Source organism: Equus przewalskii, chromosome 2 (genome assembly GCF_037783145.1).
Source record: "Equus przewalskii isolate Varuska chromosome 2, EquPr2, whole genome shotgun sequence".
NCBI lineage: Eukaryota > Metazoa > Chordata > Mammalia > Perissodactyla > Equidae > Equus > Equus przewalskii.
Window position 1 is genome coordinate 46,420,427 of NC_091832.1, and position 25,652 is coordinate 46,446,078.

At 47.9% G+C, this 25,652-nt stretch overlaps 1 protein-coding gene across 1 annotated transcript in view; it reads left to right on the plus strand.

Annotated features, from left to right (window-relative positions):
• WRAP73 (WD repeat containing, antisense to TP73) overlaps positions 1–24,931 on the plus strand; it is a 28,182-nt gene extending 3,251 nt beyond the window's left edge. The window contains 12 exon segments of the mRNA XM_070604675.1: positions 2,495–2,647; positions 3,412–3,528; positions 16,535–16,607; positions 18,455–18,558; positions 19,367–19,453; positions 19,799–19,933; positions 20,016–20,093; positions 21,744–21,849; positions 23,364–23,489; positions 24,046–24,237; positions 24,573–24,671; positions 24,674–24,931. Coding sequence (XP_070460776.1) covers positions 2,495–2,647; positions 3,412–3,528; positions 16,535–16,607; positions 18,455–18,558; positions 19,367–19,453; positions 19,799–19,933; positions 20,016–20,093; positions 21,744–21,849; positions 23,364–23,489; positions 24,046–24,237; positions 24,573–24,671; positions 24,674–24,873 — 1,470 coding nt within the window. The 3' untranslated portion in view covers positions 24,874–24,931.
• The last annotated feature ends 721 nt before the right edge of the window (positions 24,932–25,652 follow it).

Sequence of the window (25,652 nt, forward strand, 5' to 3'; positions counted from 1 at the left end):
ATATAAATGGTTTAAATAAGTAGCGTTCTATCTCTAGATAAAGAGAGTTGTCCGCACTCCGGGGATTTGGGCTGTTCCTTCCATGGGTGGCAGAATGCTGCTTAAATCGCTGAGCTAGTCTGCACACAAAACTGAAGTTTTGAAATATGCCAATATAACCAGTGTTTATCCTCAGAATCTGGGGGAGGGGATGCGGTGGGTGGGAGATGATTGGCATTGGAAAGCCATTCAGGAAAAAAAAATGATGCATTATAAAAAGTGTACTTAGTTTCTTTTGCTGTCTATTAACTGACTGATGCTTCATGGTTCTTTTTCAGTTTCAGCCTTTATTAATATTCTTTTTGTTCTTGGTCTTTGAAAATATAACTCAAGTTATGTGTCTGCTTATTTTTATGAAAGTGTTATTCTAAATCACATAAAATGTATTCAGCTGCAAAATGCAAAATATCTTTAGTTTAAATGGCATCCCGAAAAACCTTGGTGTATTTTTCAAAGTGCCCCCCCCAAATTAGTTTTTTAAAAGTCATTTGTGAAAATTCCAGCAAATTATAAAGAGAAAGGTTATATTTCCTTGCTTAATTTTGGTACTTTTTTGCTTTTTACACTGGTCGATATTGTGAACACTTGGTAATAATGTTGCTGGTATCGTGTTCTTCGAAGCTCTATCCTAAATACTGAAGAAAGTAGGTCCGTGTTGCCATTTTTAATATCTCGCAACAGATTTGAAGTGATTTTTCCAGGTGTTGATACAAATGTTCCACTTCATAAGGAATTCGTTGTAACTGAGCAGTTTTCAAAGCTGTGGTGTGAAAAAATCAGCCTCGTGACACATGTTTGTTCTAATCTGCAGTCACCCTCCCTCTCCCCCTTTTCTATGGAAAACTTATGTGGCTTTGATTTAATGGGAATCCATAAAACACAAACTAATAATCTAGTTTGACCTTGAAAAGTACCAAAAAGAAGCAATTAACATATAAAAATCGGTTTTTGATTTTAAAACTAATATAATTAACAATCAGTAGCTAAGTACATTCAAACATAGAAATTATTTGCTTAGATATGGATATTATTGACAAATATGGACATGAACCGTATTTTTAAGAAAACAGCATCTCTTAAACACTTTCATAGTCAGTATGTTAATGTAGGTATGTAAGAAAATCCACCCGTTTTTCCCTCCCTTGAGTCTCCTTTACTCACACTGCTACCATGCTCACAACACTTCTGACACCAAATGTGGGGGAGTTTTCCCCCACACCAAGTAATTATCCATGACACTAGCTGGGTGTCCTACAAATTAACTCAATTCTGACACCGTCCGCTTGGAGATTGTGTCAGATCCCGCAGGTTAAGGGCTCAGTCCCACAAGGCTACCCCCCTCACTTCAGGTGCTCAATATGGGGTCCCCAGGCCACCTCCAACTTGGCTAAAAATCAGGGGTTCCCACACCCCCCTCCTCGCGCTCAGTTAATTTGTTAGAGCAGCTCACAGAACTCAGGGAAACGCTTACATTTACCACTTTATTAAAGGGTGTGATTAAGGATGCTGGTGAAGAGCCAGATGAAGAGATGGGGCCAGGACTGGGAGGGTCCCAAGGGCAGGCGTTTCTGTCCCCGTGGAACTGGGGTGCATCACTCTCCCAGTGTGGATGTGTTGCCAGCCTGGAAGCTCTCTGAACCCCGTACTGTTGGGGTTTTAGGAGCCTTCCTCACATAGGTGTGATCAGTTATTAACTTCATTTTCAGCCCTTCTCAAGAGAATGGGGAGTGGGCCTGAAAATTCCAAGCTTCTAGTTATGGCTTGGTCTTTCTGGTGACCAGCCCCATCCAGGAGCCTACCCAGAGTCGCCTCATTAGACCAAGAGATGCTCCTGTCACCCAGGAAATTGCACGGGTTCCAGGAGACCTGTGTCAGCACCCAGGAGCAGAGGCCAATATATATTTTCTATTATCTCATGGTAGGTAAATGAGCAATTATGAAGCGTCCTTACATTTGCACAAGTTAAAACACATATATTGACTTTCTGTTGGTTTGGCTCAGAGTTCGGCCTTGTACAAAGGGAACTCTGGCTTCTGTAGTCATTCTTGTCAGCATGTGAGGCCTCAATTCTTACTCCTCATAAATTGTCTGCAAGTGATAAAACTAGGCGAGAATTTGGTTAGTTCACATAAGAACTTTCTCCCAGTGCTATTTCCTACTTAAGTTTCGTTTTTAACATATGATTAGAGTGGAAAATGACTCAAGCAGAGCTTTAAAATAACACTTAGTACTGGAATATAGCAGTTTTAATACCCAGTTTGTATATTTCAACTTTATCTTTTAATTAACCCATTTTTGGAATGGGCTATATAATTGATGATAAACATGAGACCATCTAGATAGAAAGCATGTTGAAAGGAGAGAAGGAAACAGTTCCTGAATGGGGGGCATTGACTTCCTGAAAGCCGCCTTCCTGGAGAGAGCAGAGCATCAGGGCTGTCTTTTCCATTTGTAGGCTTCCTGTGTCCAGTATCGGTTAGTGGTCCGGGACGTGAACACCCTTCAGATCCTTCAGCTGTACACCTGCCTGGACCAGATCCAGCACATCGAGTGGTCGGCCGACTCGCTCTTCATCCTGTGTGCCATGTATAAACGAGGGCTAGTGCAGGTACGGTGCCCGCAGGGGCAGAGCCAAGGAGCCTGCCCAAGGTCCCAGCCTGGACGGAATGGTCTTTTCCTGTGCCCTTCTAGTTTGGAAAACAAGGCCGTGCAGTGCAGCTCAAAGCTAGTTTTCTTCTAAAATTATAGTAGTTCTCTAGTAGTTTAAGTACTTTTAAAACCAGAAAACACTTAAATATTCTTAATCTGTAAGCAGCTATAACTCATCCCCGAAGTGTTACAGATGGCCGTCTAGCTGCTTGGAAGCACGCGTGTGGGGAAGCGCTAAGAAGTGGTGTTTGCTTGCAGACCTAAGCTGAGCTCAGTCAGGGCTGAGGGATGGCAAAGTGAGTAAACTGTTTAAAACTACAACAAAGTGAAATCACCAGGAGGTATGGCTTATATGTTGGTGCAAACTAGAACCAGCGCTTCGTAACAGTGAAAGGTTTTGAAAGATACCCTGTGCTTTGCCTCTGCAGTTTTCATCCAGTTGTGTTTTTTGGGGTTTTTTTTGTGTGTGTGTGAGGAAGACTGGCCCTGAGCTAACATCCGTGCCCATCTTCCTCTATTTTGTATGTGGGACACCTGCCACAGCGTGGCTTGATGAGTGGTGCTAGGTCAGCACCTGGGATCCAAACCTGTGAACCCCAGGCCACTGAAGCGGAGTGTGTGAACTTAACCACTGCACTACCTGGCCAGCCCTGACATCCAGTTGTTTTTAAGCTTAATTAGTGCATGACTAGTTTGTGATCTGCGTTTCTCTCCTGAGTCTAGGTGTGGTCGCTGGAACAGCCAGAATGGCACTGCAGAATAGACGAGGGTTCAGCTGGGCTGGTGGCTTCTTGTTGGAGCCCAGATGGGCGCCACATTCTCAACACAACTGAATTCCATGTAAGTGTGAAGCCCCGTTAATCAAACGAGGGTGCCTCCTTACACCCCTCCTCCTGAAATGGCTTGAGAGCATGGAATCGGGTGACTTATGGAGAAGGAGGTGTATCTTAAGTCATCAAGCATTATGAGCGCATCAGTGGTGTTATATAACTTTTTTGCCCAGTTTTAAGGAAAAATAAAGCAGGTTTCTAAAAAGAATCTTAAATTACATTTTTAAGGAATTAAAGAGTTCCTTTAATTCAACAATGGAAAATGAACTTCAATATGAGCTAATTTAAATCTTTCCTGTAAGACGTGTGATCTGTGGATGTCGATGACCACTTCATTCATTGGTCCTTTGAACGCTGGGCTGGCCCGGCCCACCGGCACTGCGCTGGGGCTCTGAGTGCGAAGATGAGCGTTTGAAATCTGAGATAGCTTGGGTAGTATGAGTATATCTCATAAATATATCAAATTAGGGAGTTTGGCGTATATAAGGTGTTTTGGTATAAGATCTTTGGTGTCAGCAGTGTTTTTTTTAAATATAGAAAAATGCGTGAATTGCTTTAATAATGTGCTTTTTTGAGGGGGTATTATAACCCAGCATTTGGGCCTAAATCCGCTGAGCGTGTCCCGCGGTCTGGGCTGCCGGACGCCTTGCCGTAGCCTCACCCCCGGCTCAGGGGGCCGCAGACTCTGCATAGGTGACAGCGTGCGCGCATGACTGGGGCCACTGTTTGTTCTCGGCCAGGATCTCACTCGGCTTTTCCAAGTTGTCATCGCCAGGGATAAATTCTGTGTCCACCCGTGAGAGGATGGCTAAATTAACTGCTTCAGACAGCTGTGTGGCTTCACATGTTGCTGCTGCGATATTCAAACATCTTTAATCTGACGTCTGCTAAGAGGCTGTTGGGCAGCGAGGCCGGCAGCGAAGGGCTGCCTGGTTTCTTAGCACTGTACGTGTCGGCGTTTGAAAGGTGCTTACAATCAGGGTTCAGAGGTAATCTGAGCTTTTCATATAGCCTCTACTAACAGTCTTGGTGTGTATAATTCTTCGGACCAAATTCCAGCCTCTGGATGGACACATGGCATGGAGTTCCTGTCCCCCGTATGTCAACGTGGAAGAGAAACCGTGTGCCCTTTGGACACGGTTCGGTGAGTAATAGCATGCTCCCCGTCAGGCCGCAGCCAGAGGGCCCCTTATCCTGCCTGTGTTCATCATCTCCTTCCTTTTTTTTTAAAGACTTGTAAAAAAATTTTTCCTTTTTTTCCCCAAAGCCCCCCAGTACATAGTCAGATATTTTTAGTTGTGGGTCCTTCTAGTTGTGGCATGTGGGACGCCGCCTCAGCATGGCTTGATGAGCGATGCCATGTCTGCGCCCAGGATCCCAACCAGCGAAACCCTGGGCTGCTGCAGTGGTGTGCGAGCCCAACCACTTGGCCACAGGGCTGGGCCCTCCTTCCTTTTCTTGAGGGTCGAGTGTGTGTGTGTAGACGCTGTACCATTTGGTGTGCGTTTGTTGAAGGTTTACTTAGATGAACTGTGCTGTATGTGTTCTCTGGGGTTTCTTTCTCTCTCCGACATTATTTTTGAGATTCTTGCATGTTGAAGGTATGGCTGGTCCTTCATTCCTTGTAAGAAAAATCAGGCCTCGATTTACTTAGCCATTCTACTGCTGCTGGGCATTTGTGTTGTTATGACCCACGTTACCAAGAATGTATTTTGCGTGTCTCCTACCACCCACCTCGAGATGACCTCCCGGGATGTGACCTGGGGGGATTGCCTGGTTATAGGAGAGGGCGTATGTGTCAGGATTTTAAAGTGATTGCCACTCCAGTAGAAACAGTGTGTTGCATTTGGTCTTAATTTTCATTTCCCTAATTATTAGTAGCTTGAGTGCTTTCCTGTCTTGTTTTACACACACACACGCACACACAGTTGAAATTTTTTAGTAGGTTCATGTGGAGTTTATAATGGTGTGTGGTGTGAGGTAGGAGTCAATTTTTATCTATTCTCAACAACATTTGTTGGTAAAATCCATCTTTACCACCTGTATCAAGAGCTAAACTTCTTTATACTGACAGTATCATTTCTGGTTTTTCGTTCTGTTCCATTGCAGGTCCACTGATACCACTCTGCTTACATTAGCAGGGTTTTCTTCTATGTTAGGATCTAACAGGGCTGGTCCCTCTTCGTTGCCCTGGTGGTCTGCCAGTTTTTTAATTTTTTATAAAATTTTATTGAGGTCATATTGGTTTATAACATTGTGTGATTTCAGGTGTACATTATTATATTATCAGTTTCTGTATAGACTGCATTATGCTCACCAGCAATAGTCTAGTTTTTATGTCACCATACCTATGTGCCCCTTTACCCCTTTCACCCACCCCTCAACACCCTTCCCCTCTGGTAACCACTAATCTGTTCTCTTTATCCACGTGTTTGTTTATCTTCCACATATGAGTGAAATCATACAGTGTTTGTCTTTCTCTGTCTGGCTTATTTCACTTAACATAATATCCTCAAGGTCCATCCATGTTGTTGCAAATGGAATGATTTTGTCTTTTTTATGGCTGAGTAGTAGTCTGTTGTATATATATATCACATCTTCTTTATCCATTCATCAATTGATGGGCACTTGAGTTGTTTCCACATCTTGACTATTGTGAATAATGCTTCAGTGAACATAGGGGTGCATAGAAATCTTTGTATTGTTTATTTAATGTTCTTTGGATCAACACCCAGTAGTAGGATAGCTGGAGCATATGGTATTTCTATGTTTAATTTTTTGAGAAGTCTCCATGCTGGTTTCCATAGTGGCTGCACCAGTTTGCACTCCCACCAGCAGAGTATGAGAGCTCCCTTCTCTCCACATCCTCTCCAACACCTGTTATTTCTTGTCTTGTTAATTGTAGCCATTCTGATGGGTGTGAGGTGATATCTCATTGTAGTTTGGATTTGCATTTCCCTGATAATTAGTGATGTTGAACATCTTTTCATGTGTCTGTTGGCCATCTGTATATCATATTTTTTGATCAGATTTTTTGTCTTTTTGTTGTTGAGTTGTATGAGTTCTTTATATATTTTGGAAATTAACCCCTTGTCAGATATATGATTTGCAAATATTTTCTCCTAGTTGGTGGGTTGTCTTTTTGTTTTATTCGGGATTTCCTTTGCCTTGTGGAAGCTTTTTACTTTAACGTAGTCCCATTTGTCTATTTTTTCTTTTGTTTCCCTTACCTGAGAAGACATGGTATTCGAAAAGATGCTGCTAAGATCGATGTGAAAGAGCATACTGCCTATATTTTCTTGTAGGAGTTTTATGGTTTCATGTCTTACCTTCAAGTCTTTGATCCATTTTGAGTTAATTTTTGTGTACAGTGTAAGACAGAGGTCTACATCATTCTTTTGCATGTGGCTGTCCAGTTTTCCCAGCGCCATTTATTGAAGAGACTTTCCTTTCTCCATTGTATGTTGTTGGCTCCTTTGTCGAAGATTAGCTGTCCATAGATGTGTGTTTTTATTTCTGGACTTTTGATTCTGTTCCAGTGATCTGTGTGTCTGTTTTTGTGCTATTACTGTGCTGATTTGATTACTATAGCTTTGTAGTATATTTTGAAGTCAGGGATTGTGATATCTCCAGCTTTGTTCTTGTTTCTCAGGATTGCTTTGGCTATTCAGAGTCTTTTGTTATTCCCTGTAAATTTTAGGATTCTTTGTTCTATTTCCGTGAAGAATGTCATTGGGATTCTAATTGGGATTGCATTGAATCTGTAGATTGCTTTAGGTAATGTGGACATTTTAACTATGTTTATTCCTCTAATCAGAGCATGGAATATCTTTCTGTTTCTTTATGTATTCTTTGATTTCTTTCAATAATGTCTTATAGTTTTCAGTGTATAGGTCTTTCACCTCCTTGGTTAAATTTATTCCTAGATATTTTATTCTTTTTCTTGTGATTGTAAGTGGGATTATGTTCTTGACTTCTCTGTCTACTAGTTTGTTATTAGCGTATAGAAATGCAACTCATTTTTGAAAGTTGATTTTGTATCCTGAAACTTTGCTGTAGTTGTTGATTATTTCTAGTAGCTTTCTGCTGGATTCTTTAGAGTTTTCTATATAGAGAGTCACATTGTCCGCAAATAGAGTTTTACTTTTTTCTTTCCAATTTGGATTCTTTGTATTTCTTTTTCTTGCCTAATTGCTCTGGCCAAAACCTCCAGTACTGTGTTGAACAGGAATGGTGAGAGTGGGCACCCTTGTCTTGTTCCTGTTCTCAGAGGGATGGCTTTCAGTTTTTCCCCACTGAGTGTGATGTTGGCTGTGGGTTTGTCATATGTGGGTTTAATAATATGTTGAGATACTTTCTTTCTATACCCATTTTATGAGAGTTTTTATTGTAAATGGATGTTGGATCTCATCAAATGCTTTCTCAGCATCTATTGAGATGATCATGTGATTTTTATTCCTCATTTTGTTGATGTGGTGTAGTATCACATTGATTGATATGCAGATGTTGAACCATCCTGTGTCCCTGGTATAAACCCCACTTGATCGTGGTGTATGATCCTTTTAATGTATTGTTGTATCAAATTTGTCAGTATTTTGTTAAGGATTTTTGCATCTATGTTCATCAGCAATACTGGCCTGTAATTTTCCTTCTTTGTGTTGTCCTTGTCTGGTTTTGGTGTCAGGGTGATGTTGGCCTCATAGAATGAGTTAGGAAGTGTTCTGTCTTCTTCAATCTGTCTTCTTCAACTTTTTGGAATAGTTTGAGAAGGATAGGTATTAAATCTTCTTTGAATGTTTGGTAGGATTCTCCTGAGAAGCCATCTGGTCCTGGACTTTTGTTTTTTTGGGGAGGTTTTGATTACTGTTTCAATCTCTTTACTTATGACTGGTCTATTCACATTCTCTATTTCTTCTTGAGTCAATTTTGGGAGGTTGTGTGACTCTAAGAATATCCATTTCTTCTAGGTTGTCCAATTTGTTGGCATATAGTTTTTATAGTATTTTCTTATAATCCTTTGTATTTCTTGTAGTTTCTCCTCTTTCATTTTTAATTTTATTTATTTGAGCTTCTCTCTTTTTTTCTTAGTGAGTCTGGCTAAGGGTTTATCAATTTTGTTTATCTTCTTAAAGAAGCAGCTCTTAGTTTCATTGATTGTTTCTGGGTTTTTTAGTCTCTATTTCATTTATTTCTGCTCTGATTTTTATTATTTCCCTCCTTCTGCTGACTTTGGGATTTTCTTTTCCTTCTTTTTCTAATTCTGTTAGGTGTAGTTTAAGATTACTTAGTTGACATTTTTCTTATTTGTTGGGGTAGGCCTGTGTTGCTATAAATTTCCCTCTTAGTACTGCTTTTGCTGCATCCCCTAAGAGTTGGTGTGTTGTGTTTTCATTTTCATTTGTCTCCAAGTGGTTTTTTATTTCTCCTTTGATTTCTTCATTGATCCAGTTGTTGTTCAGTAGCATGTTGTTTAGTCTCCACATGTTTGTAACTTTCCCAGCCTTTTTCTTGTAGTTGATTTCTAGTTTCTTAGCATTGTGGGTGGAAAAGATGCCTCATATGATTTCAGTCTTCTTAAATGTATTGAGGCTTGCTTTGTTTCCCAGCATGTGGTCTGTCTTTGAGAATGTTCCATGTGCATTTGAGAAAATGTGTTTTCTGCTGGTTTTGGATGGATTGTTCCATATATGTCTATTAAGTCCATCTGGTATAGTATTTCATTTAGGGCTACTGTTTCCTTGTTGACTCTCTGTCTGGATGACCTATCAATTGATGTAGGTGGCATGTTGAGGTCCCCTACTATTATTTGTTGCTGTCACTTTCTTCCTTTAGATTTGTTAGTAGTGATTTTATATACTTTGGTGCTCCAGTGTTAGGTGCATACATATTCATAAGTGTTTGTCCCTTTTATCATTATATACTGACCCTCTTTGTCTCTCATTGACGTTTTTATCTTGAAATCTCCTCTGTCTGATATAAGTATGGCAACACCTGCTTTCTTTTGCTTGCCATTTGCTTGGAGTATCACCTTCCATCCCTTCACTCTGAGCCTCTGTTTGTCTTTAGATCTGAGATGTGTTTCCTGGGGGCAGTATATTGCTGGGTCTTGTTTTTTAATCCATTCAGCCACTCTGTGTCTTTTGATTGAAGAATTCAATCCATTGACATTTAGAGTGATTATTGATACATGAGGGCTTAATGCTGCCATTTTATCTCTTGTTTCCTGGTGGTTCTACATTTCCACTATTTCTTTTCCCTTGTGTTTCTGACTGCCATTTCAGTTTGGTGGTTTTCTGTGATGGTTTTCTCAGTTTTCTCTTTATTTATGATTTTTTTCTTTAGTGGTTACCATGAGGTTTATATAAAAGATCTCACAGATGAGATAGTCCATTTTTTCATAGCCTCTTTTCTCCATTAGCCTAAGCAGGTTCTATCCTTTTCCTCTTCCCCTTCTGAGTTATTGTTGTTACAAATTGTTCTTTTCTGTGTTGTGAGTTTGTGACTAAATTCAAGTGTTTATAGTTACTTTTGATACTTTCCTTGCCTCTGTCTTTTATGTTATAATTAAGTGTTTACTAACCTATTCTGATGTAGAGCTGAAATCTTCTGATCCTGTCTATTTATCTCCTTGCTCAAGGTTTTGTAAACCTTTGCTTTTTAGTTTCAGATGGGAGGGCTCCTTTCAATGTTTCTTGTAATGTTGTGGCCTAGTGGTGATGAACTCCCTCAGCTTTTGTTTATCTTGGAAACCTTTTATTACTCCATCATATCGGAAGCGTAGCTTCGCTGGACAGAGTATTCTTGGCTGAAAGTTTTTGTCTTTCACTATTTCGAATACATCATTCCGTTCTCTCCTAGCATGTAGGATTTCTGCTGAGAAGTCCTCTGAAAGCCTGATAGGGGTTCTTTTGTAGGTTATTTTCATCTGCCTTGCTACCCTTAATATTCTTTCTTTGTCCTTGATTTTTGGCAGTTTTAATATTATATGCCTTGGAGAAGGTCTTTTTGGATTGATGTAATTAGGAGTTCTATTGGCTTCACATACTTGTAAGTCCAATTCTTTCCCCAGGTTTGGGAAGTTCTCAGCTGTAATTTCTTCGGACAAGCTCTCTGCTCCTTTTTCCCTCTCCTCCCCTTCTGGAATACCTATAATCCTTATGTTGCTTTTCCTAATTGAGTTGGATAGTTCTCAAAGAATTTCTTCATTTTTTTAAAACCTTAATTCTCCCTTCTTCTCTACCTGAAGCATTTCTAGATTTCTATCCTCTAAATCACTAATTCTGTCCTCCATTGAATCAGCTCTATTTTTTTTGGATTCTAGATTATTTTTTATCTCATTAATTGTGTTCTTCTTATCCAGAATTTCTGTTGTTTTTTTTTTTTTAGAGCTTCAATCTCTTTGGTGAAATAGTCCTTCCGCTCATAAGTTTTATTCCTGAGCTCATTGAACTGTCTTTCTGAGTTTTCTTGTAACTCATTGAGTTTCTTTGTGACAAGTGTTTTGAATTCTCTGTCGTTTAGATTGTAAATTTCTGTGAGTTCAGGATTGGTTTCTGGAGACTTGTCATTTTCCTCCTGCTCTGAATTGTTACTGTCATTCTTCATGGTGTTCGATGAACTGACCCTTTGCCAGCATGTTTGTAGTAGGATCAGGTTTTGGTTCCACCTGCTACTGCTGAGGTGGGGGCAGGAGCTGTGTTTCTGATCCTGCCCCGTCTGCTGGAAGTTGTGCAGGTACAGCTGCTCTGCGTTTGCATGCTGGCCGCAGCTGCTTGGTGGGTCACGCGTGCACACGCAGGTGTGGCCTCTGTGCTCTGCCGGCCAGTCGCTGTCCTGCAAGTGGGACTGCTGCGCTCAGCAAGGGACTGGCTCAGCTGCTGTGCTAGGTGAGAGGGGAGGGGCGCCTTCTTTCACGCACAGGCCAGCTCTTCCTTGGCAGGCGGTTTGGCTGAGCTGTTGTGCTTGGTGGGCAGGGCTCCTTTGGTGGGGCTGAGCTGCCACCACTCAGCAGGGAGCACTCCTATGGGTGGGGCCACTGTGCCACAGCAGACCCTTCCTGCAGACCGGGCCACCACTCCAGAAGTGTTTGTGTGCAGGCTGCCCCTGCCTCCTCTTACAGTTGCTCCAGCCGCTGCGTGAGGACCCGCGGCCTGCATCACTGCTCCCGGGGAGGGGTCGGGGTGCGCTCACCTAGTTCCCCTGCTTCCCAGGGGCCCAGTCCACCCACCTTCAGATGCATGGCTGCGTGGATCTCTCAGGCACCCTATTGTGCTGTGTAGGGAACCCTCTGCTGGTTAATGCATGTCCATTTAGTTGTAACTTAGAAGGGAGACAAAGGGAACAACTCACTCCACCATGATGCTGATGTCACTCTCTTTGATGTATTTTTGGGGCTGTGTTATTAGCTGTGTACCAATTTAGAACTGTTAGATTTTCGTGCTGAATTGACCCTTTTATTATAAACTGTTCTTCTCCATGTCTTGTTCTTTTTATTGGGAAATCTGTTTCATTGGATGTTAGCATAGCAATCCCATCCTTCCTTGATTAGGCTTTTTATGGCATATCTTTTCCTCTCCCTTTACTTTCAACCTCTTCATATCCGTAACTTTTAATATATATGTTGTAAATCACCTGTGGTTGGCTTAAAAAAATACACCCAAATTTAAAACCTTTTTCTTATATCTCAATAAATCCAATTAAAACATCTTATAAGATTCACCCCCTTTCAGGGTGCAGTTCTGTGGTTTGTGACGAATATAACCACCACCACGGTAAAGACTGAGACCATTTACATCACCGGAGTGGGCACCTCGTACGCTGTAGTCAGTTCCTCTCCTCACCTCTGGCCCCAGACAACACTGACCTGCTTCCTGTCGCTATAGTGTTACCTTTAAGAATTCCATATAAATGGAACCACATGGCATGCAGAGTTCTGCATTTGGCTTCTGTCCTTGGCATCATGCTGTTTTTGAGATTCATCTGTGTTGTCATGAGAATCGGCAGCTGGTTCCCTATAGCTGAGTATCTCCCTCGCATGGATAGACCACGTTTTTTTATCTGCACGCAAGCTGTTTCCAGTGTGGGGGTATTATGAACAGAGCTGTTAAGAATATTTACATGTGAGTCTATCTGTGGACATGTGTTTTCATTTCTCTTGGGTAAATACCTGGGGTAGGATTGCTGGAGGGGGGTTAACATTTTAAGAAACTGCCCACTGGCTCCTAAAGTGGCGCTGCCATTCTGCATTCCCCCCAGCGCGTGAGAGCTCCAGTTGCTCCACCTTCTCGAGAACACTTGTGATGACAGCCTTTCTTCTGTTAGTCAATCCACTATGTAATGGTGTTACATTGTGGTTTTAATTTACATTTTCCTTATGACTAATGATGTCAAGCATCTTTCGTGCGCTTGCCATCATATAATTTTTAACTTTATATTGTTAAAAAACAAAATGCGACTGAGTAAATTCGAACGTGTCATTGGCTTTATTAAACGATTCATGAATTGGGCACCATCCCATCCAGCAAATAGAAGGGCTCTCCAGGAGTTGTACAAAATGGAAGGTTTTTATAGGCAGAAGGGGCAAGGAAGTTATTCATTAGCAGAAGAAAAGAAAGGATTGTTTCAGGCCAGATGTCTTTTAGGGGGAAAGGACCACAGAGTTTCATCATGCAGATGACCTCACTGGTGCTGATCAGGAAGTTTCAGATTGACTGTTAGAAAGGTCACATTCCTGGGGGAGGTTGAAACTGCAATCAAGGCTTGGTTTGCTGTCGTGGGGCAAATGACTCCATTTTTGGCCTATTATTTCTCTTGTAACGATATCTTCTGTCCATTTCTTTATTAGGTTGTTTGTTGCATGATTGAGCTGTCAGGTGTTTAGAGGGATATTCTGGTTACAAGTCTTCTGTCAGGTGCAGATTTGGCAGATATTTTCTCCTGGTCTACGGCTTGCTTTTCATTTTGTTAACGGTTTGTCTTAAAGAGCAGAAGGTTTTCATTTTGATGGAGTCTAATGATCCATTTTTTCTTCCATGATTTGTGCGTTTTGTATTTAAAGAATTCCCCACCCACCCAAGAGCACACAGAGTCTCTTCTGTTTCTTCCAGAATTTCTGGCTTTAACTCCTCAGTTCAGAGGTGTGACCTATTTTGCATTTTGTCCTTTTTCCACTTTGCCCTGTGCGTGTGTGGGTCTATTTCTGGACGTCGTCCTATTCCCTTGATCTGTCTTTGTATCAATGCTACACTCTCCTCATTACTCTAGGAAGTCTGCAAACCCAAATCAGTGTGAGTTTTCCAATTTTGTCCTTTTTCAAAGTCATTTTGGCCATTTTTGGGTCCATTTCATTTCCATATCAATTTTAGAATAAATTTGTCAATTTCTTTAAAAAAAATATCCTGCTAAGATTTTTAAATTGAGATTGCATTGACTCTGTAGACCAATTTGGGGACGACTGCCATCTTAACAAGACTGAGTCTGTGGATCCATGAACATGGGATATTTTTCTGTTTATTTAAGTCTTTCTGAATTTTTCTAAGCAATGTTTTTGTTGTATAGGTCTTGCACATATTTTATAAAATTTATTCCTAAATTGTAAGTTTTGTTTTATCAGCTCTTGACTAGTTGCACTGGTGCAAGAGAAGAGCTGTGTTGGCTCTGGAATGTCCCTCAGGGTTACACATCTGAACACGGAGGTATTTGCTCTCTCAGCATATCCCACTTGTCACAAAATAGGGAAACACAGCCTTTCTCATACTCACGAAGAACTCAGATGAGCTGCCATCAATTTGCTGTGTTTATGTTAATTTTCCAAACAATTTCTCAGTTGGAAAAGGTTATTTTGAGTATTTTTGCTTTGGTACTAGGGTTTTCCAGTTTGCCAGCAGCAAATGATATAGTAATAAAAATGTGCTTATTTCTTATGTCAAGAAAACGTGAAAGTATTATGGGGAAGGAGATGAGAAAATTAACTCATTTCAGAAGTGAATGTTCTCTTGCAATGAGCATTTCGGTGTACACCTAAATGTGGAAATGCTTGGAAGTGCAATATGACCAGGAAAGATACAGTGAAGTCCTCCTGAAAGACCGACCCTTGTGAAGAGAGTTGGACAGGACTGAAATCCTACGCGGCAGGCCTGTGGGTTCATCCCCTGTGAGCAGAACGCCTTGGCTGTGCAGGGTTGTGCCTGCCTTTGACCAAGGATGTGGGGTGGGGGGCATGTGGGAGTGCGGATGGAGGTGGGGTGCGGTCAGCCCCAGGAGCCCTCGGCCCCCCTGGGTTCGTCTTGTGCGGTGAGCTGGAGGCCGGCGGCCCGGAGCTGCTTCCCCGGCTGTGCTGCGGCCCTTAGCAGAGCTGGCGGGGGTGTCTATTAACTAACTCTTTTGTTCCTATTGGATTTTTAAAGCTATAAACAGTTGTTAGTTTTTTGGTTTTTTAGACCTTTTTTTTTTAATTTTTGTTTTTTACGGGGGATGGAGGGTAAAGATGAGGCTTGAAGGGCTGTCTGTGCGTTTTTTCTGCCGTCAGAATCCTCCCAGCGCTGGTCCTGTCTGCACAAGGCGCGGACGCTGTTTCTCGAAAACCCCAATGTGTTTTGGGGAATGTACGAGGCATTCTGCCTGCTGTCGGCTCCTCATCCGATCAGCAGGGCCGCCCTGAGGGCAGGTGTGACCGACAGGGACACTTGGAAGGTCAGCAGGAGGCCGCCAGACCCGGTGGTCGCAGGGTCACAGGTGGGGTTTAAGGCCCGGAGCGGCGGGGTGGGAGTTGCGCGCTTCTCCTCCGTCACCCGAGACGCCGGGGTCCAGGGAAGCAGGCGCCGTCCCCAGAGTGGCCGCGCTCCTGGGCGGGGCCTCGGGCGCCCTGGGCCGCCGTCCCGCGGAAGGACAGACGTGGGAATCAAGCCGGTGCAGCGGCAGCCGCGCTGCGCCCTCTGCGCCCGGGAGCGCGGCCCGGAGCGGCGGCCTCGGTGCGGTGCGCGCCGGCGGGGCGGTCGGAGAGGAGTGGGACAGCCGAGGTTCTTTCCTCTTCCGAGAAAGGCGATGTGGGGGAAATGCAGTTAACTCACTGCTTATCCTCCCAAACTAAACACAGATGGCCCCGTTTGCAGGAATCCCCCCGGGGTACACGTGCGGACCCACGCTCCGCTCCCCCCACCCCGCGGCCCGGGAAGCCCGCCCGGCGCGGGGTCCGGCTCCGCTCCCGGGCCGGAGGGGCGGTGTCCGTGCGCCTGGCGGACCCGTGGAGCGGGAAGCGCCGCCGCAGCCGGCGGGAGGGGCGTGCAGACGGCTCTCAGAAGCAAATTTTGGGAAATTGCGGTCGGGGCTGGTTATTCGCTCAGGGGCCCCGCAGGGGGTCGGGGCTGGTCGTGCACCGCCGGATCGCGTGCAGATGGCGGCGGGTGCGCGGCGGGCCTCCGGGCGCGGGGGGCGGCGGGAGGCCCGGGCCCGGGTGCTTGCGCCTGAGCACAGTCCGTGTCCGTGTCCGCCGGGCGGGCTCGCCCTGGTCCCTCGTCAGGACGCCGTCTTTTCCGGCCTCGTGTGCGCGCGCCGGTCAGCCCTCAGCCCCCTGCGTGAGGCACGGGGAGGGAGGAGGGCGGCGCGCCCACCGGGGCTGCAGGGGCAGCGGCACAGCGAGGCTGCCGTCCTGCGCCTGCGTTTCCGGACGCGCCCGCAGGGGAGGGACCACCGCGACTCGTAGCGGACTCGGCTGCGCGGGAGCCCGGCAGGCAGCCTGCGTGGCTTTCCTGCAGGAGGATGTTTCTCTCACTGCATAACTTGCTAGGTTTACTGTAATATGAAAACTGTTCGTGCACTAAAATGCCCTTATATTTAACTTTGTGTCACTCAAGTAGTGTTGCAAACACGACCCCGAGAGCGCGGAGTTGAGCCCCAGTAGCTGTGGGTGTGGCCGCCGCGGAGACGCCCCGCAGCTGGACGGCTCCTCCTGCTGCAGCTCTCTCTGAAAATGCTAATGTGTGCTGTTTCCCTTCTCTTCTCCCTTTTTTCCCTGACAGCTGCGGATAACTGTCTGGTCCTTGTGCACAAAATCCGTCTCTTACATCAAATATCCTAAAGCTTGTCAGCAGGGTGAGTCAGTCAAAGCTACTCGAAAGCCATTTCTTTATAGTTGTTTTGGGGTTTTCTTGATCTTTTATCCTGGGAAATTTCAAACACAGGCAGAAGTAGCCTCAACAGTGTGTCAGCTGACAGCCACTCTTTGCTCTACCCTCCCCCGATGATCTTAAAGCCTGTCGCAGCCCCCTCATCCTTCGTCTGTCGGTGTTTCCACGTGTGACTCCCCTTGACACAATCACGGGTACTAGAGAGGGTCTAAAGGACGTGGAGGAGGCGGGGCTTTCCTGGAGCCCCTGCACCCGGTGACGACCTGGTATTCAGATCCCTGCAGGTGACGTCTGTCCCGGGACCCCACCTCCTGCACTGAATTCTGAACTCGAAATCCTGAAGGCTTCTGTTGATTCTCTCTGCCATCTCTGTGGAGGGGAAACAGTCACCTGTCCCACCTGGACGTCCCAGAGGAGGGAGAAGTGACAAGTATCCTCTGAGCCGTCTGGGAGAGGGGACGCAGCGCCACTGCCCAATTTAATTGGCCCCCCGAGAGCTAGCCGACGCCCACTCTTGAATCATGAGGTCGCAGTGATGGACCTTTCATTTAACAAACGAACAAAGCATGACTTGATTTGAATGTTTTTCCCATTATTTTGTTGCCATCAGCAAACTTGCGTTTGAATGAAGTACAATTGTACATTTATTTTTATAGTTTGAATGTTAGTGTCCCTCCAGATGACAGACACATTTCTTTCATTTTTTTTTTTTTTTGAGGAAGATCAGCCCTGAGCTAACTACCACCAATCTTCCTCTTTTTGCCGAGGAAGACTGGCCCTGAGCTAACATCCATGCTCATCTTCCTCTGCTTTATACGTGGGACGCCTACCACAGCAGGGCTTTTACCGAGTGGTGCTATGTCTGCACCCGGGATCCGAACCAGTGCACCCCAGGCCTCCGAGAAGCAGAACGTGCGCACTTAACCGCTGCGCCACTGGGCCGCCCCCGACAGACACATTTCTTGAGTGGAAACAACAGTTACATCATGCAGGTGTTCTTTTGACTCAGGAAGTATAAAATGTGGCCGAGGGCATTTTAAGCTAATATGAAACTGGAAAATATACATTTCAACCAAAGGGTATTTCCAAACCTTATGTTAAATTTACTTCTTCCAAGTAATTAAATTCAAAAGTAAAAGAAAGAAGTGAAAGGGTATTTCCGAGTCTTACGTTAGATTTACTTCTTCCAAGTAATTAAATTCAAAAGTAAAAGTAAGAAGGGCAGTGAGGAGCTGTCTCCCCTGCCGCTGCCCTTCGAGGAGCCTGACGCTCTGCTCCATGAGGTGCTGCGTTTTTCAGTTTTTTGTGACTCATCAGGGATCAGGTTACTGTATCTTTCACACATCCCTGGCAAATCGTGGACGTGTGAGTGTGGGAGCCCGGCCACCCCACGGTGCAGGCCGCACTCGCTGTGTTTCCTCCCGTGGGAACACATGCATTCCTTGTCTAGGGAAACACGTGGTCTTGTGTCCTGGGTCCCGTGTCCCCTTTTTTTGTTTTCTTGTTTTTCTCCCCAAAGCCCCAGTACATGATATATCCTAGTTGTAAATCCTTACGGTTGTGCCATGTGGGAGGCTGCCACAGCCTGGCTTGATGAGCAGTGAGTGGGTCCACACCCAGGATCTGAACCGGTGAACCCTGGGCCGCCGAAGCAGAGCACGCAAACTTAACTACTACACCACCGGGCCAGTCCCTGTGTGTCCCCTTCTTTGGACCGCTGCTTTCTTGTTCTTGTTTTTCCTGCAAAATGAGCAGTGTGCTTCCTCCCATTTGGCTGCTTCTCGACGTCTGGGCCTGTCCTCTTCCCGGCAGGAATAACCTTTACCAGGGATGGCCGCTACATGGCGCTGGCTGAGAGACGGGACTGTAAAGACTACGTGAGCGTCTTTGTGTGCAGCGACTGGCAGCTCCTGCGGGTGAGACATCCTCTCCCACCTGGCAGTGAAGGCACCCTGTTCAGTGGGGAGGGACTGCAGGAGCAGTGTGCTCTAGGAGTCCAAGGGGTCTTCAGTATAGCGCAGAGCAACGTGATTTCGTATTTCCAGAGGGCAAGGGGGTTGCGTGTAACTTCAAGTCAATTCAAAGTTACTGTGCCCTCAGATGCGAGCCACTTTCCTTTTCTTCTCAGTTTCCTGGTATTTGCGTTTGTCTGGTATGTTGGGAGGAGAGAACTTGTATGTAGCGCTGACCCAGTGCCTGCGCTGGGCAAGACTTCAAGGTGCCGAGGGCCTGGGCACCATGCCCTGCCCTGGCCGGGTTCACGTCTGAAGGCGGGGCAACACTGAGACACAGGGCTGAGGCAGAGAAATCTCCGGAATGCTGTCAGAGCGCAGAAGAAGCCTTGTCAACCCAGGGCAGGAGAGCGTCCTGGAAGGGTCTTGTTTGAGCTGGGTCTTAAAGGGGTGAGACTTAGGCAAGAAAAGGAAAGAGGAGAGTGGTGTGTCGGGCAGGGCCTCAGCGTGAGCTGCGTTTCAACCAGACCCCAGGCGCGGGCCCAGGCCCAGGACTGCCGGGCACCGGCTCCACCGGGGCCGGGCGGGCCCTGAGCCTCCTCAGCACTCAGCAGCATTTTAACGGCAGAGAAGGATAGAGTTGTGGACGTTTTTGTCCATTTCTATATGGGGAAGTTAGATGCTAAACGTTTAGGAACATCAATTATAAGATAAATGTATGTTTGTTAAAGACAGTATCTTGGTTTGATCTGTTCTCCACCTCCCTTTGCAGCACTTTGATACGGACACCCAGGACCTGGCCGGCATTGAATGGGCCCCGAACGGCTGTGTGCTGGCGGTGTGGGACACCTGCCTGGAGGTATGAGGAAGGAGCCAGCCGCCCCTTTCTCTCCGAAGCCCGTTGCCTGTGTGTGTCTGAGGCTCTGCGCTGCGGGACGGAACGCTCGCTCTCAGGTGTTGACTTGAAGAGCTTTCATCTGCAAGTCATTAGCGTCACACCCTGGTTCCCCCTCTCCCACAACGTTGTCACTCTTCAGTCACATCTCCCATCCAGCTCCCGTCCCCGTCCCCGACCGGGGGAGGGCGCTGTGCCTCCTCGACTCCGCGTTGTCTCTCCGAGGCCCACTCGCTCTGGCGGGGCTGTGCCACTTACCCACCCCAGGTTAACTGACCTGTCACACCAATTGGAATGTCTCACCTGCAGTATAAGGTTCTGCTGTACTCCTTGGACGGCCGGCTCTTGTCAGCGTACTGTGCTTACGAGTGGTCCCTGGGCATCAAGTCCGTGGCCTGGAGCCCCAGCAGTCAGTTCCTGGCAGTCGGGAGCTATGATGGGAAGGTGAGCAACAGCAGTGCACGCGGAGAGACCCCACAGCCCAGCACCGGCCAGGGCGGCTCTCACCTGCACGGTCTCTCCTCAGGTGCGCATCCTTAATCATGTGACTTGGAAAATGATCACAGACTTCGAGCATCCTGCAACCATTACTAATCCCAAAATAGTAAGTCTGGACTGTGTTTCTGTTGGATGTTTGGGGAAGGAGGTAGAAAGCTGCTTGCTGTGACCCAGGCGCCTCCAGCACCATGAGCCTGTCACTGTGACACTTCCTGTGTCGGACTCTGCCCGTGGCCTTTGCTTTCCTGAAGGATCAGATGCTGTGTCCTTGCCCTGCCCCTTCACACCCCTCCCCAGAGGGCTCATTCTCCGATCTGCTCCTGCCTCTGCACAGTAACTAGGGTCTCCTGCCTGGAGGCACTGAGTATCTGTGGCCAGGCTGGGCACTGTGCTCTGGGCCATGGTGGGAAAGAGCAGGCAGACCCCTGCCCCTGGGGAGTGGGGGTGGGGCTGGGTGTCTCCCTGGGACGGGCAGGGACAGCTGCCCTTGGAGGGGTCACTGGGGCAGATGCCGGGAGGCAGTGATGCAGGATCCGGCGAAGAGTATTTCAGGCAGTGGGAACAGGAAGTGCAAAGGCCCTGAGCTGGGTGTGTGCATCCCTTCACTCAGCATGAGCTGGTCCCAGTGCTGGGGGACAGCAGGGATGCAGACAGAAACCCCAGCCTCAGGGGGACAACAGGGACATGGACGGAAACCCCAGCCTCGGGGGGACAGCATGGACACAGAAACCCTGGCCTCGGGGGGACAGCAGGGACGCAGAAACCCCGGCCTCGGGGAGAGCAGGGACACAGAAACCCTGGCCTCGGGGGGAGAGCAGGGACACAGAAACCCTGGCCTCGGGGGGACAGCAGGGACACAGAAACCCCAGCCTCAGAGGGACAGCAGGCACACAGAAACCCCAGCCTTGGGGGGACAGCATGGACACAGAAACCCCGGCCTTGGGGGGACAGCAGGAACATGGACAGAAACCCCAGCCTCGGGGGGACAGTAGGGATGCAGACAGACACCCCAGCGTTGGTGAGTTTGCCCACAGATGAGACCTGAGTCAAGGACATGGCAGGTTGGGTGAGGAGAGTGAGCACGTGCAGTGGGGCTGCGAGAAGGGTCTGAGGGCAGGTGGCCTGGGAGCTGTGATGTTTGAGTAAGGGCAGAGGAGGGGAGGGGCCCAGTGGGCATCTGGGGTCTGTGAGTCAGATAGGGTCCACTTATGGTGACTGGAGGGCCAGCGGAGGCACAGGCGAGCAAGGGATAGAATCGCAGGAGTAGCGGGGGCTGACCCCACTGGCCTTGAAGGGTTTGCTCCAGCCCCTTCCACCCACAGCCCGAGAGTGTTCTAAAGATGTAGGGCAGATGATGGCCCTTTCTCAATGCCTTGGTGTGGCCTGCCAGCCTTTGACCCAGCCTGGGCAGCTCACCTTTTGCCTGTCAGGCTTCAGGTCACAGATGCCCCCTCATTCCCTTGGCCTGTCTCTGTCACTTGTCACCACTGACGTGCTCACTGGCCTAGGGACCGGCCGCGTGATGGGAGGGTGGGCGGTGTGTAAACGTACAGCTACCAGACGTCGTCCTCCTTTCTTAGGGAGCAGGCCTGGGGGTGGGGCCACACTGAGAATGCCCATGAGGAGCCGTACGTGGGGGCCACGGTTCCTCGTCCCCTACCAGCAACGGCAGCTTCTTGTGTTTAGGCTAGGCCTTGCTGTCACCGAGCGCTCGCGGCCGGTCCTGAGCGGTGGCGGGGCCTGTCGTGTCTTCCAGGTGGTGTATAAGGAAGCCGAGAAGAGCCCACGCCTGGCACTGGGCAGCCTTGCCTTCCCTCCGCCCAGAGCAGCGGCCAGCCCCCTTGCCAGCACGGAGAGCAAATGTGAGCAACCGAGGGCGGGCATTTGCTGGTTTTCCTTTTCTTTTTTTTATGAAATAGAGTCCTCTTTGTCCAGGTAGATTTCACATGGTCTTTTTTTTTTTTTCAATTCGTTTCTCCTTCCTGGTGATGCTCATAGCCAGAGTCTTTCTTACCCCATCAGTTAGGGACCCCCCGGGCACTGTTTTTGTGGATTGAACACAAGCTCTGGAAATCCAGCTGACAGCTGGTGCTCTGAGGGCCAGATTTTTTAATGAATGATAAAATTTCCGTGGATGAGCCAGAAGGGGTCAGGAGGCAGGCAGTGGTAAAGGGCTCGCACTGGAGCTCGGAGCTGGTTCTGGATCCTGGCCGTGTGGCAGCTTACTCATGCTTCAGTTTCCTCGCCTGTAAAAGGGGCATAATTAGGGCATCAAATGAGCTTTAAGAGAGAAGAAATGTAGGAACAGCCACGAGGTCTTAGAAGGTTGCCTGCCTGTCACAGGGCTCAGTAAACACACAGGGACAGGGAGTGCCCTGGACACAGGAAGTGCGTCTACTTATGTGAGCTTTATCATTGTCATTTTACAACCTGCTGCTTTGGGTTTTATAATGTTTTTATTCTCTTTTAAGACTTTATATTTTTTATATTTTTTTTTGCTGAGGAAGATTCGCCCTGAGCTAACATCTGCACCCAGCTTCCTCTACTTTATATGTGGGACGGTGCCACAGCATGGCTGACAAGTGGTGTAGGTCCTTGCCCAGGATGTGAACCTGTGAACCCAGGCCACTGAAGCAGAGCGTGCAGAACTTAACCACCGTGCCACGGGGCTGGCCCCAAGACTTTATTTTTTTTAGAGCAGTTTTAGGTTTACAACAAAATTGAGTGGAAGGTACAGAGAGTTCCCACATGCCCCCTGCCCTGACACACTCACACCCACCCCAACTGTCATCATCCCCACAGATGGGACATTTGTTACAGCCAATGACCCTGTGTTGACACTTTTGTATCACTAACACCACACGGAGCATCCTCACTGCCCTAGAAATCCTCTGTGCTCTATGAGGCTTTTGCTACATCTGAAAAGTCTAAAAACAGAATATTGAAGGTGAGATTGAAGCAGATTGTAAATAGATGCCAGAAGTGGAGAGAAGACGAGAAATGCCAGGGTGTTTGCGCTGCTGAGACCGTAGCTGGGGCAGGTGGTTCTGGAACGTCCCTACCCCTTCCCTGCTGGCCCGGCGCTGCTGTGCTCCTGAGGCTGCGGGGCGTGCCCCATGGGCAGGGCGTGGCGGTGAGGGGGCCTACAGTGGGCCTCTGACCACTACAGCCAGGTTCCCATTAAGCCCTTTTTTCGATAAAATTTTGCCCCAATGCTTTTAGTGTCAAGTCGTCTTTTCCTGCCATCTGAACTGAGCAGACGAGGGTAGCGGCTCTCTTCCTGGCCGTGGGGCCGGATCCCAGACCATGGTGGGTCTTAGACATGCAGGCCCTGTGCTGAGACTGTGACGGAGTCTCCTCCCTTTTGATATTCTAGACGAGATCGCCTCGGTGCCAGTTGCCTTACAGACTTTGAAACCTGTTGCTGACAGAGCGAACCCTAAAATTGGCATAGGCGCGCTGGCCTTCAGTCCCGACAGCTACTTCCTGGCGACGAGGAACGGTCAGTGGCCGAGGGCCCATGCTGTGTTGTGTCCACTCAGTTTCCTTGGGTGCCCAGGCATGCAGACGGGCTGAGAGGAGGATCAGGTGACGGCCCTCCGCACGGCCTCCCGTCCTCCTGCTGCCGGCGGACGTTCTGTCACGGCGGCTCCGCAGAGGAGTCGGGCTGCATCTTTGTCAGAGCAGCAGCGGGTCCCCGTTCCACCTCCGTGCCCCGCCTCTCTGCTCTTCTTCCTCTGTGTGAGGTAAACAGGGCTCCAGGCCCAGCTGCAGCTGTGGGCCTGGTTTATATAAGAAGGATTTTTACATTTTTAAAGGGTATAAAAAAAAACCCAAAACGTGTGTGTGGCCAAAAATCTAAGGTAGGGACGGTCCACCCCTGGCAGACACTGGAGCACCAAGGTCCACCACAGAGCCTGGTGCAGAGGCCAGTGCTGCACCACATGCCCGTGGTCTGCCTCCTCAGTCTGTCTTCAGCGGTAGACCCCAAGGGGGGGTGCTGAAACAGGCAGCGAGGAGTGACGAGCCCCGGGCCTGTCTGCATCCTCCGTCCTCAGACAATGTCCCGAACGCCATCTGGATCTGGGACATACAAAAGCTGAGGCTCTTCGTGGTGCTGGAGCAGCTGTCCCCAGTGCGCTCCTTCCAGTGGGACCCGCAGCAGCCGCGGCTGGCCATCTGCACGGGAGGCAGCAAGGTGTACCTGTGGTCGCCGGCAGGCTGCGTGTCAGTGCAGGTGCCCGGGGAAGGTGAGCACTGCCCCCTCGGTGGAACCCTAGCAAACGAGCGCCTTTCAGCAGACACACACCATGGCTCGTTCGGGGCACTGTCTGGAACATAGAGTGAAAGTCACTTCAGCCTCTGGGTGAACCTCAAGGCCAGGCCCCAATGTGCACAGCTGACACAGGGCCTGCTGCTCTACGCTTTATAGGCTGGGCAGAGGCCCACCGGAGCTGAGGTGGCTTTGGGCCTCTAGCTAGGTCACTCTGGGCCCACCCACACGCCCATGGGATCTGGGGCTTCGCTGGCCCGGGGACCCTCACATCTCCCACTCTTGACCCTCTGGCCACCTGTCTTTCTCCAGGTGACTTTCAGGTGCTTTCTCTGTGCTGGCATTTAAATGGGGACTCCCTGGCCCTCCTCAGCAAGGACCACTTCTGCCTGTGTTTCCTGGAGACTGAGGCGGGGTCCGTGCAGCCGTCAGACAGCTGGGCGGCCACAGGTCGGACCTGTGCGTAAGCGGCCTGTGTGAGATGGACGCAGGACCCCTCGGCCGTGTCAGCAGGGGAGGAATGGAGCTTCTCTGGGGCAAGTTCTCCAGCCGTGGTGGTCCACGTGAAATGATTTACTTTTATTTTTTTACAGCAAGGCTTTTTTGTAAATAGATATGGTACAAAACTGTAATTTTTGTTACTTAAAATAAATATTCAGTAATTCATAAAATAGCTAGTCTTGTTTTCTTGAAAGGTTTGGGTCACCGGAAGCCCTTCTAGGTTAGTTTAAGTTTATTCGCTGTCTTGGGGAACATGACTGGCCCAAGCAGCCGGCGCCCTCCGACCCCCCAGGCTCGCTCCAGAGCGGCCGTGCCAGTCACTGAGGGTTTCTGGAGCGCAGCTTGGGCTTCACGTGGGCCTGCTCTGGGGTGTGGCGGGGAGCCCGGGCGCCATGAAGGTGGTGCCACAGAGGGGGCAGCAGGGTCGGGGTCGGGTCCCCGACCTGCTGAGTTGGTTGTAGTGTCTCCACCCTGGCTGGCTGCCCAGAACGATTCCAGCCGTCTCTAAACCTTGTCTGGTGTGTTTTGTAAAGAGAGCTGTACAGGGTAAGTCACTTAGAATCCTCATGACTGTACGTGCACAGCAAGTTGACAGGTTTACAAAGCTATTACAGAAACAGTTAAAAGCTTTAAAATACACTCATTTAAGAGGGAACTTTCTTGGTGATTGCACCTACTTTAATAATTACAATTTCAAGAAAGAAACACCACCATTCAATTCTAATGTCTTTACTACAAGACAAAAAGCAGAGGCTCAAGGCCCAGGCGGGGCTGAGGCAGCCCTTCAACTGGGAGAGGCTGCTGCACTCAGACTACATCCATGCCAGTTAGAGCTGCACCCGCCAGAGTTGTAAAGGAGGAAGAAACCCACGAGCCAGCATCTTGGGTTGA